We start from the raw sequence: 12,150 nt of genomic DNA, 5'->3' as shown, positions 1-12,150 counted from the left end.
AGATTGCAGTGAGTCCAGATTGCACCATTGTCTTCTAGCTTGGGCAATAAGAGTGAGACTCTGTCTCCCAAAAAAAATAAAAAAAAAAAAAGGCTGGATGCCAGAGGCAAGAGAACAGGGTGACTGGAAGGAATGTCGTTTAGAGAATGTTTGTTTGTTGTTTCAAGTTGGGAAACTTGAGGGGCCAATACATAGGGAAAAGTCAAAGATGTAGGGTGTCAAGAAACTTGATAGGTCAGGTTTTTTGACAAAGCAGGAGGGTGTAGGATGCAGAACACAAGTAAACAGATTATTAACCTTAGCTCAGATGAGCTGCCCCTCTTCAGCAGTAGCAGAAGATCTGTACATAGTGAATATGTTTCATAGTGGCACATTGGGATAGTTCACATTTAACAGCTTTTATTTTGGCTTAGAAGTAGGAAAGAGGATGCCTGTTGTTAATATTTTAAAAAGTTGCAAAATACATTTGTTTGCATTTAATGGGGATTAAAATATTCTGTTTAGTATTATAGATGTCAGAAGTCATCTATTTTCTACCATATTAAGCAAGGGTTTCTTTTTTGTGAAAGGTGCAGTTACCTTTAGCAGCCAAGGACGAGTAAATCCCTTCAAGGTAAACTCTTCAAAGTTATGTTTTATATTATTTAAATGTATTTCCATACAAAGAAATATTTTCAAATGAGGAGATGACTCTCCCCAGACTTCGAGGCATTAAAGACTGATCTATGTGGAAACAAAAGAAAGCAGCACTTAGGCTGAAAGTTGTCTTTTCTACTTACCTTCTAAGTACCTTTAGCGTTTTGAAAGATACCCCTATCTTTCTTGGAGCTATAGTATTTGGGAATATATGTATCATTCTAAATTTGGATTGTACCAAATGTATTTAGTTCTGAAGATGAGACAGCAATACAAACTTAACAGAAATTTAAAGAAAAAATAAATTTCTTGGGGTTTTATTTTTCTTCTTTAAATATAAAGTGCTAACACTAGTTTGCTCTTTAGGTATCAGCCAGTTCCAAAGAACCAGCCGTGTCAATGAATTCAGCACGTTCAACTAATATTTTAGATAATATGGCCAAATCATCCAAGAAATCCACTGCACTTAATCGAACTATAAATAATGAGAAGTCTCCCATTATAAAGCCTCTGATTCCAAAGCCAAAGCCTAAGCAGGTACTGTTTCCACTACCCTCATCTGCAGTAAGCAGCATGGGATCTGTTTGTCTTCAGTTTTGTTCCATTTCAGATATAGGATAGGAGGCTGTGATTGTTTTGTTCACTGTTTCAGATATAGGATAGGAGGTTGTGATTGTTTTATTCACTGTTTCAGATATAGGATAGGAGATTCTGACAATTGTCTTGCTAGGGAAGTGGGTTCAATTCTGTTTTTGCAGCTGGGCACAGTGGCATATACCTGTAGTCCCAGCTACTCAGGAGACTGAGGTGGGAGGATCACTTGTGCCCAGGAGTTTGAGTCTAATCTGGGCAATATAAGGGAGACCCCATCTCAAAAAAAAAACACCAAAGCAGTTGTGTTTTTGCTCCAGAATCTCTCCTTGTTTTGCCTCATGAGTTGTTACACACTTTATAGCAGATTCTGACTTCTATGACCACTATCCTGCTCCCTACCCTTTTTTTTGAGACAGAGGCTCACTCTGTTGCCTAGGCTAGAGTGCAATGGCACAATCTCAGCTTGCTGCAGCCTCTGTCTTCTGGGTTCAAGCAGTTCTCATGCATCAGCCTCCCGAGCAGCTGGGATTAGAGGCACATGTCACCACGCCTAGCTAGTTTTGGTATTTTTAGTACAGATGGGGTTTCAGCCTGATGGCCAGGCTGTTCTTAAACTCTTGGCCTCAAGTGATCCACGCACCTCGTCCTCCCAGAGTGCTGGGATTACAGGCATGAGCCACCACATCCAGCCTATCCTGTCCCCACCCCTCCTGCTGTTTTTTTTATAGATTCACTTTTTAAAAATATATATACTCAGACCCCAGAAGCTCAAACGTCTGTCTGTATTTTTATTAAAATCACCCAGATAGCTCTGATGTATATTCTTATTTAATAATGGCTGATATTATAGATGGCCCTGATCGTTCCTTGTTCTATATTCTGATTTTGTCCACTCTCTTAAGCATTTGATCCCAGATTTGTCATCAGTAAAATAGATCTATTGTTTAGATATTGCCATTTAATGTTAGCTGGGCAAAACAGCCAGCTAACATTAAATGGCAATATTAAACTCACATATATTATTATTAATTCTAAATTTAAATTGACTAAATCCCCCAATCCAAAGACACAGACAGGCAAAAAAAAGCCAAGACCCATTGGTATGCTACATCCAGACCCATCTCACATGCAAGGATACACAAAGACTCAAAACAAAGGGATGGAGAAAAATTTACCAACCAAATGGAGAGCAAAAATAAATAAATAAATAGAAAGCAGGAGTTGCAATTTTTGCTGATAAAATAGACTTTAAAGCAACAAAGATCAAAAGAAGCAAAGAAGGATATTACATAATGATAAAAGGATCAATGTAACAAGAAGAGCTAAAGATCCTAAATATATACACACCCAATACAGGAATAACCCGATATGTAAGACTTATAAAGAGACTTAGACTCCCACACAATAATAGTGGGAGACTTCAACATCAATATTAGACAGATCAATGAGACAGAATGTTAACATCGATATCCAGGACTTGAACTCAGATCTGGAACAAGTAGACTTAATTAACATTTATAGAACTCTCCACTTTAAATACACAAAATACACTCTTATCAGTTCCACAGCACACCTATTTATTTACAGGTTTAAATGAAATATTGGTTGGCTGCTTGTTAGTTATTTTCTTCCCTCATTTTTTTTTTCATGTCTATTATTAAACACAATTATAGGCATACCCATTTTTAGACTGCATTCTAGCCCGGGCAATAAAGCAACCCCCTGTTCTCTCTCCCTCTTCCTCTTTCTTCCTCTCCTTCATTCTTTTTTTTTCTTTTTTCTTTTTTTATTCTTTCTCTCTTCTTAAATAAATAAATAAATAAATAAAAATGTGTGGATGCCCAGCCACACCAGGGATGGCCCCCTTAGGCTGTAATACACAGCTAGATTCTAAAATGAAGGATTTCGTGTGCACAGAAAAAAGTCTTTTTTCTCCTTTCTGCAAATCCTCTATAGGATTAAAAAAATCTCTATAGCTTTATGAAAGCCACTGTTCAATATCCTTATTGGAAAACGGAGCCATTAGACCTTTAAAGGAGTGCTTTTCAAACTTAAATGTATATACAGATCTTTCAGGGAATCTTGTTACAATGCAAATTTTTTAAATTAAGTAAAGTAAGGTGAGATTCTGTATATCTAACAAGTACCCAGGTGATGTCAGTGCTGCTAGTTGGCAGACCATATCTTGAGAAATTATACTTGTGCATTTTATTTCCAACTTCAGTGGACAGAGTCTAGCAATATAGTGACCATATTCTTGAATGTGCAAAGGTCTGGCTCAGTAGCAAAACATCAGGGGAATTAATCCTTTTGTTTGCACCATAAAGTCATTCACACAGGAAAAAAAAAAAAAAAGAAAACATGGAATTTGAAGTGTAGTGTTTTGGTTTTGCATGTGTTTGCCTGTTTATTTACAACCGAGAACTCAAGATTTCATGTGTTAGTATAAGAATTCTCAGTAATTGTAAATGTTTCTTCATGTTTTTCAGAACTTGCTTATAACATTGCAGAGTTCATGTTTGTTTTTATAGGCATCTGCAGCATCCTATTTCCAGAAAAGAACTTCTCAACCTAACAAAACAGAGGAAGTGAAAGAAGAAAATCCTAAAAATGTATTATCTGAAACCCCAGCTATATGTCCTCAAAACACTGAAAACCAAAGGTCAGTACATAGAGAAATTTAGCATGCAGTGTCCAAGTAAAAAGCATACAGTAGCAGCAATGCAAAAATTTTTTTTTTTTTTTTTTTTTGCTTTGGGACGGAGTTTCGCTCTTGTTACCCAGGCTGGAGTGCAATGGCACGATCTCGGCTCACTGCAACCTCCGCCTCCTGGGTTCAGGCAATTCCCCTGCCTCAGCCTCCTGAGTAGCTGGGATTACAGGCACGTGCCACCATGCCCAGCTAATTTTTTGTAGTTTTAGTAGAGACGGGGTTTCACCGTGTTGACCAGGATGGTCTGGATCTCTTGACCTCGTGATCCACCCGCCTCAGCCTCCCAAAGTGCTGGGATTACAGGCTTGAGCCACCGCGCCCGGCCGCAAAAATTTTTTTTCTTTTGTTTTTCTTACCCCTCCTCTGCCTCCTTCCCAACAATACAAAATTATGCAACACTGTTATTCCTTAATATAAATAATACATTGGCATTGGTAGTGGGCATTCTGGACACTTGTGACTTTAAGGAAGCCACAAATATTAAGGTCTGTTTACAGTATTTATTAAAATATACCTTAATAAATTATATGTTTTAAGTTGTAGGTATATTTTATAGGGATGTTATATTTTATAATTAATTTTTGTTTGCTTTAAAATAGTTTAATGGCGAGAAACAGCAAAAGATACAAAAAGATGTGTGAGGAAAAGTAGTTTCATCCAACTAGTTTCTGTCTCCCAAAACAGTCTCTTCAACAAGTTTCTTGTGGAGCTTTCCAAAATTATTCTATTCATGTACAAATACGTGCTTGTTTATTTTTTTTTTGTTTTACACATTATTCTGTACCTTACTTTTTTCACTTAACAATAGTTTTTGCAGCTTATTTTATATTACTACGTAAAAAACTTCTTCATACTATAGCAAGGCTATCACAAAAATGCATAAATGGATGGATAGAAAAATAGGAGCTTGATAATCTTTTCCATCCTTTGAATAGATATGTCATAGTTCATGTAGTTCTCTACTTGTGGATGAAAGATGGTTATTGGTCTTTTGCTAGTACAGACAGTATTGCAATGAATAATTTTATATGAATAGCATTTCTCACAGATGCATATATAGCCATAAGATGGATTCAGGTATGGTTCAAGTTAATGCGCACTTACAATTCCAATGCTAAATTGTTCTGCATTGATGTATCATTTTATACACCTTTAGCAATATGAGTGTTCCTGTTTGTTCATATTCTTTGTCCATAAACACAATATGTTACCAATGTTCTTGATCTCTGCTATGCTGGATTTATTTTTAATGTGTCTGTTAAATTTGAAAAGTCACAATTTTGGCCTGCTACAGTGGCTCACACCTGTAATCCCAGCACTTTTGGAAGCTGAGGCAGGTGGATCACTTGAGGTCAGGAGTTCGAGACCAGCCTGGCCAACATGATAAAACCCCATCTCTATTAAAACTACAAAAATTAGTCAGGTATGATGGCTCACGCCTGTAATCCCAGCTACTCAGGAGGCTGAGGCAAGAGAATTGCTTGAACCCAGGAGGCGGAGGCTGCAGTGAGCTGAGATTTTGCCACTGCGCTCCAGCCTAGGCAACAGAGTGAAACTCCATCTCAGAAAAAGACAAAAAGAGAAAAAAAGTCACAATTTCATTTTTACCATAATATATCTTATTTTTTCATGCTGAGCAGACCAGGGAGAATAATAATAATAATAAAATAAAGTACATCTTATTTTCCTAATAACTTTATGATAATCAGTTTAATTTGAGGGAGTAGCTGTGGTTTTCACATTTCCTGTTTTGTTCTGAATTTAATTTAAGTCTTAAACAGTGAAAATTTTATTTAAGAAAAATGATAGGCCGGGCATAGTGGCTCATGCTTTTTTTTTTTCAGCCTAACACTTTTTTTTTTTGAAACAGAGTGTCACTCAGCCACCCAGGCTCGAGTGCAGTGGTGCGATCTCAGCTTACTGCAACCTCCACTTCCTGGGTTCAAGCGATTCTTGTGCCTCAGCATCCTGACTAGCTGGGATTACAGGTGTGCACCACCATGCCTGCTTATATTTGAATTTTTGGTAGGGAGTTTTGCCATATTGTCTAGACTGGTCTCAAACTCTTGGCCTCAAGTGATCTGCCCACCTCGGCCTCCCAAAGTGCTGGGATTACAGGTGTGAGCCACCGCACCTGGCCAAGCCTAACACTTTGGAAGGCTGATGTCGTTGGATAGCTTCAGCCCAGGAGATTGAAACCAGCCTGGGCAATGTAGGGAGACCTCATCTCTACAAAAAGTTTTAAAATCAGCCAGATGTGATGGCACATGCCTGTAGTCTGAGCTTCGTGGGAGTCTGAGGTGGTAGGGTTGCTTGAGCCCAGAAATTTGAAGTTGCTGTGAGCTGGTTATACCACTGCACTCCAGCCTGGGCAACAAAGCAAGATGCTGTTTCTTGAAGCAACAACATAAAAGATTGATAATTCTGCTGCAAGTGTATTAAGTTATATCCAATAAAAAGATTGATAATTCAACTTTTCATACTATCACTTATATAGAAAACTGACTTTTTGAAATTTTAAGGAATTATCACTGTTGAAACAAATATTTTGTCACAGATGTTGATATACTAAATCAGAAATATCCAGTTTTAGCCAGGTAGCTGTTCACTCTTGTAGTCCCAGGTACTCAGAAGGTTGAGGCAGGAGGGTTGCTTAAGCCCAGAGGTTTGAGGCCAGCGTGGGCAACATAGTGAGACCCACGTCTCTTTAAAAAACAAAATAAATAAAGAAAGAAATATTCTATTTTGGTTTTCTTTTTAAAAATAGCTGTTTAGAAGCAGAAGATTGCATGCTGTTAGTAGACTAGTGACATTGCCCCAAGTTTCATTAAATTGGGCCTTCAGTAATTTTTGGAAATTCAAGAACCTTTGTTTAGCCTTGATTTTTTAAATTTGTTTTGATTTGTTCTGTTATTTTCCTGGAAATTGGTTTACATTAAGATTACTTAAAATTTGCGTATTTTCAGAAATTGGGCAAGTGATTATGGTCATACTAGTAATTTTTGAATAATTTTTTTTTTAAAAACATTACAAAGTTTAGACTTGTTATTTAGGATTCATTTAGGTTCAGCCTAGTGAGGGGCGTATAACTGGTGGGTTAAACATAGAGACTCTGGAGTCAAATTGCCTAGTTGTTGAATCCTAGGTCTGATTCTTACTGTTTGTATAACCTGGGATAAGTTATTTCACTTCTCTGAGCCTTGCTTTTCTCACCGATGGAAAGGAGGTAATAATTGTGTCTATCTCGTAGTGTTATTTTCATTTAAATGAGGTAATACTCATAAAGCTTTTAGAATAGTGCCTGATAGGTACTACGTGATCAATAAATGTTAAATATTTGCATTAAACCTTCACTTGTGTGACTTAAAGATAATTTGTGTCATGAGTGGAATCTAATGAAATGTACAGATGTGCTGTGTCCATGCTTTACCTAATGCTGATGCAGGTCAGCTCTGAGAGCAAGGGTGAGGCGATGCGAAAGCGGCTTGAGAAAAGTGAGGTATTCAAATAGCAGGTTTGGGGAAATGGAAAAAGAGCCTACCAAGGACATGTGGAAGAATTTTACCAGGTTAGAAGAGAAGGGCTAAGTGAGGCTGGAGACCTTGAGCCTGTCAATGTTCATTAAAAAGTTGAAAGTACAGAGGTCATGATTGCTACACTTGCAAAATACAAATGTGAGTGATCCTTTTGAATTGACCTTACAAAGGATTTTCCCAGTTCATTGATCTTGCAGACTCTAGGCAGTTTAAAGTAATATGAGGCCAGGCGTGGTGGCTCATGCCTGTAATCCGAGCACTTTGGGAGACTGAGGCAGGTGGATCACTGGAGTTCAGGAGTTTGAGACCAACATGGTGAAACCCCATCTCTACTAAAAACACAAAAAATTAGCTAGGCATGGTGGCACACGCAGGTAATCCCAGCTACTTAGGGGGCTGAGGCAGGTGAATCACTTAAACCTGGGAGGTAGAGGTTGCAGTGAGCTGAGATCATATCATTGCGTTCCAGCCTGGGTGACAGAGTGAGACTCTGTCTCAAAAAATATATATTAATATGAATATTAACAAGTGTAACTGTGTCTTCATTACTTTATATAGGTATCAAAGACTTATGGTTGATTACTAACTTAAAATCACAAGGCATTTTAAACTCTGTGTTAAGTATAAAACATTTTCACATAATTGTGATTTTAGGCCAAAGACTGGGTTCCAGATGTGGCTGGAAGAAAATAGAAGTAATATTTTGTCTGACAATCCTGACTTTTCAGATGAAACAGACATAATAAAAGAAGGAATGGTTCGTTTTAGAGTATTGTCAACTGAAGAAAGAAAGGTAAGAATAATTGTGCCAAGATTGAGATCTTAGTAAATTCCCAGATTTAAAAAATTCTCATAGAAATGCCTTTTGGCTGGGTGTGATGTCTCACACCTGTAATCCTGGTACATTGGGAGGCTGAGGCAGAAGGATCACTTGAGCTCAGGAGTTTGTGACCAACCTGGGCAATGTAGTGAGACGTCGCCTCAAATAATAATAATAACAATGATTATAATGATCATGATTTTTAAAAAGGCCAGGCATAGTGGGTCACACCTATAATCCCAGCACTTTGGGAGGCTGAGGTGGGCAGATTACCTGAGGTCAGGAGTTCAAGACCAGCTTGACCAACAGAGAGAAACTCTGCCTCTACTAAAAATACAAAATTAGGTGGGTGTGGTGGCACATGTATGTAATCCCAGCTACTCAGGAGGCTGAGGCAACAGAATTGCTTGAACTCGGGAGGCAGAGGCCATGATTGTGCCACTGCACTCCAGCATGGGTGACAGTGTGAGACTGTTTCTAGGGGGAGGAAAAATTAATAAGTAAAAATGAGTTCACATTTTTTGAATACTACTTTAGGGTTCTTGCAAGCAGAATTTTTAAAAAATCTATCTACTTACACATTGAATACTACATGAGACTATTCCTTTTGGGAAAAAAAAGACGTGTTCTATTCCAGCGTCTCACATGGAATTGGGGACAGGTGGTTGGCTTGCTCCTCTTGAACTTCTGCCATGTGAAGGAAAGAAGGAGCAGCCTTTCTGTTAGGAGTGGAAGGAATGTGTGTGGTGTACCAGTTAAATCCTCAGGTTTCACTTCCTTAGGAATAGCAGGGCACAGCACGGCACGTAGTAACACAGATACTTGCTTTGGTAAATGGGGTTTTATGAATAAAGGTGTTGCATAATGAGGAAGCCAGAAACTGGTCTAAATACCTTTTGTGTCATTTAGAACCTCATTCACAATTTTATGTTTCTCATTTTTTGTGAGTATAAAGGGATAAAAATCCTAAAGAATGTTGTAAAATGATATCTGAATAAATAACACCTTACACTGCAAAAGAGGAAGAGACTTGGCAAAGGGTGTGATTGTGTTTTTGAATACTTAAAAATGTAATCAGTATTTTTAAGGTAAACCCTAAGCATTTACTTAAACCCAGTTTGTTAATTTGAGAAATTCTACAGCTTGAAGAGCCCTTGAAATGGCCAGGGAAATAAAGCAGGAGGGGGCAACTATTATAGACTAAAAGAGTTTTAAGAGACAGATGAAATGAGTGGACTTTGGCTCTTGCTGAATGAGTAAAAACCAGACCCCAAAGAACCTATACTCATTTATATAACATTCCTGAAGTGACAACATGATCAGAATGGAGAATAGAGTAGTAGTTGCCAGGGGTTGGAGTTGCTGTTGGGTCTTGGGGGAGCAGTTCTGTATTTATTGTGTTGGTAAACAAACCAACCTACAATAAAATTAAATACATACGTATACCCAAATGAGTAGGACTAAAATGGGATTGTTTCAATGTCAGTCCCCTAGTTGTGATTGTTAGGCTATAGTTTTACAAAATGTTACCACTGGGGAAAACTGGGTCAAGGCTACACAGGATCTTTCTGTATTATTTCATACAAATGCATGTGAAACTGCAATTATCTAAGAATAACAAGGTTTTTTTTTTTTACATAGTACTGCAATTATAGCATTTTGCAATTAGTATGATTAATACAAGCAAAGCTTAGATTGAGATATAAAAGTAAGATAAATGTTTAATGTGCTCTGCATTTAAGTAATAAAAGATTTGTTAGCAATGAGAACACTTAACAATTCAAGTGCTAATTATTCTGCTTCATATATAAAAATATTACCTGGAAAAGTAAATAACTCATTTACTTCTATTTGTTATTACCTAACAATCTTTTCTGTTCACTGCTGCTATTTTACAAAGGCCTGGGCTAACAAGGCCAGAGGAGAAATGGCAAGTGATGGAGCTGAAACAAAGAAGCGAAAACGTGTAGTTGATGAAAGTGATGAAACAGAAAACCGGGAAGAAAAAGCAAAAGAGAATCTGGATTTGCCTAAAAAGCAGAAACCTTTAGATTTTTCTGCGAATCAGAAACTATCAGCTTTTGCATTTAAGCAGGACTAAAGGAAGAAAGTGACCCTAGGAAAGTAATGGATTTTTTTACTCATCTTTGAATATGGACTTGAGTCTTTGGGAAACTCATCATATATTTTTTTTTTTTGGGACGGAATTTCGCTCCTGTTACCCAGGTTGGAGTGCAATGGCGCGATCTCGGCTCACCGCAACCTCCGCCTCCCGGGTTCAGGCAATTCTGCCTCAGCCTCCTGAGTAGCTGGGATTACAGGCACGCGCCACCATGCCCAGCTAATTTTTTGTATTTTTAGTAGAGACGGGGTTTCACCGTGTTGACCAGGATGGTCTCGATCTCTTGACCTCGTGATCCACCCACCTTGGCCTCCCAAAGTGCTGGGATTACAGGCTTGAGCCACCGCGCCCGGCCCATCATATATTTTTTAAAGAGTTTGAAGCAACTGTTTGTCTTTATAAGATAATGTAGTAGGCTGGGCATGGTGGTTCACACCACCAGCACTTTGGGAGGTCAAGGCAGGTGGATCATGAGGTCAAGAGATCGAGACCATCCTGGCCAACATGGTGAAACCCCACCTCTTCTAAAAATACAAAAAAATTAGCTGGGCATGGTGGCACGTGCCTGTAGTTCTAGCTACTTGGGAGGCTGAGGCAGGAGAACCACTTGAACCCAGGAGGCAGAGGCTGCAGTGAGCTGAGATCACACCACTGCACTCCAGCCTGGGCGATAGAGCAAGACTCTGTCTCAAAAAAAAAAAAAAAAGTAATGTAATAATTACATTGGTGTAGGAAACAGGGCATATGTAAAAACTATCATCTTTGCAGATTACCCTGCCTCCAAATGCAGGGCCATTCAGAGATGCATTGTGTTAGTTGTCTGTTTATATACCCTGGATTTTTTTTATATAAATAAAACTTTTTCATTTCTATATTTGGTTTAATACGGTTTTAACAATGTCTATCTATGAAATGGATATTTCTAGAAAATATATGTTATATTTACTACCATAATTTCTACCACCAACCCCATCTTGCTCTGCATTATACACGGTAGAGAAGAACTGAAGACACTGCCGTGATAGTATTGCAGTCCAGGGCATCATGTGCCCCTGGTGGGATACTCCAATTGTCAACATCAGCAGTACTTTTCTGAGCAAATTTTTGAAGGCTTGATAAGAGAGTAAAGTTACAGAAAGCATTTAACTCTTCTTTTATTTTGAACAAACAAGGTTTAATCATGCCATACATTTTTAATTATTCTAAACAGAGACTAATACAAATACACATAAAGGCAATGTACTGGGAGTGGGAGGGGAAGAAACACTAACATAAAATCAGCTGACTCAAAATCGAGGATAGTTAATAGCTTTAAAGAAAAAAAGTATGTTGAAAATTACAGACATAAAGGAGCAAAGAATATTCCTTATCCCCTGATGATTAAGGTTAGGAAGGCATACATTTCTGATTTTTTAATAGCTGATATTGGAGACATTATAGCACAGTGGTTGTGAGCAGATTCCAAAGCCAGACTACCTTGGTTCCAAGACCCACTTCTCTACCTACTATTAATAGCTGGGTCATGTTGGGCCAGTGACCCAAATTCTAGCCTTTGTTCACTCATCTATAAAATGGGTATAATGATAGTACCTACTTTATAGGGATGTTATGAGAATTAAATGAAATGAAGCATTAGTTTCTGACACTTAGTAATCTTTTTTTTTTTTTTTTTTTAGGATGGAGTTTCCCCTTTTTTCCCAGGCTGGAGTGCAATGGCGCGATCTCGGCT

At 38.1% G+C, this 12,150-nt stretch overlaps 1 protein-coding gene across 3 annotated transcripts in view; it reads left to right on the top strand.

Moving 5' to 3' along the window:
* The window catches only part of WDHD1 (WD repeat and HMG-box DNA binding protein 1), an 83,465-nt gene extending 72,979 nt beyond the window's left edge, over positions 1–10,486 (top strand). For 2 of the 3 annotated variants that reach the window (XM_032251125.1, XM_032251122.1), the window contains 5 exons: positions 570–613; positions 1,003–1,173; positions 3,762–3,892; positions 8,134–8,272; positions 10,200–10,486. In XM_032251125.1, the coding sequence (XP_032107016.1) occupies positions 570–613; positions 1,003–1,173; positions 3,762–3,892; positions 8,134–8,272; positions 10,200–10,400 (686 nt within the window). In that variant the 3' untranslated portion in view covers positions 10,401–10,486. The remainder of the gene's footprint in view (positions 1–569; positions 614–1,002; positions 1,174–3,761; positions 3,893–8,133; positions 8,273–10,199) is intronic. The other variant, XM_032251124.1, reaches the window with a different exon arrangement.
* The last annotated feature ends 1,664 nt before the right edge of the window (positions 10,487–12,150 follow it).

Source organism: Sapajus apella, unplaced genomic scaffold (assembly GCF_009761245.1).
Source record: "Sapajus apella isolate SASKATOON/1434 unplaced genomic scaffold, GSC_monkey_1.0 scaffold74, whole genome shotgun sequence".
Classification (NCBI taxonomy): domain Eukaryota; kingdom Metazoa; phylum Chordata; class Mammalia; order Primates; family Cebidae; genus Sapajus; species Sapajus apella.
The sequence above is the reverse complement of the archived record's forward strand: the minus strand, read 5'-3'. Positions and strand labels throughout refer to the sequence as shown.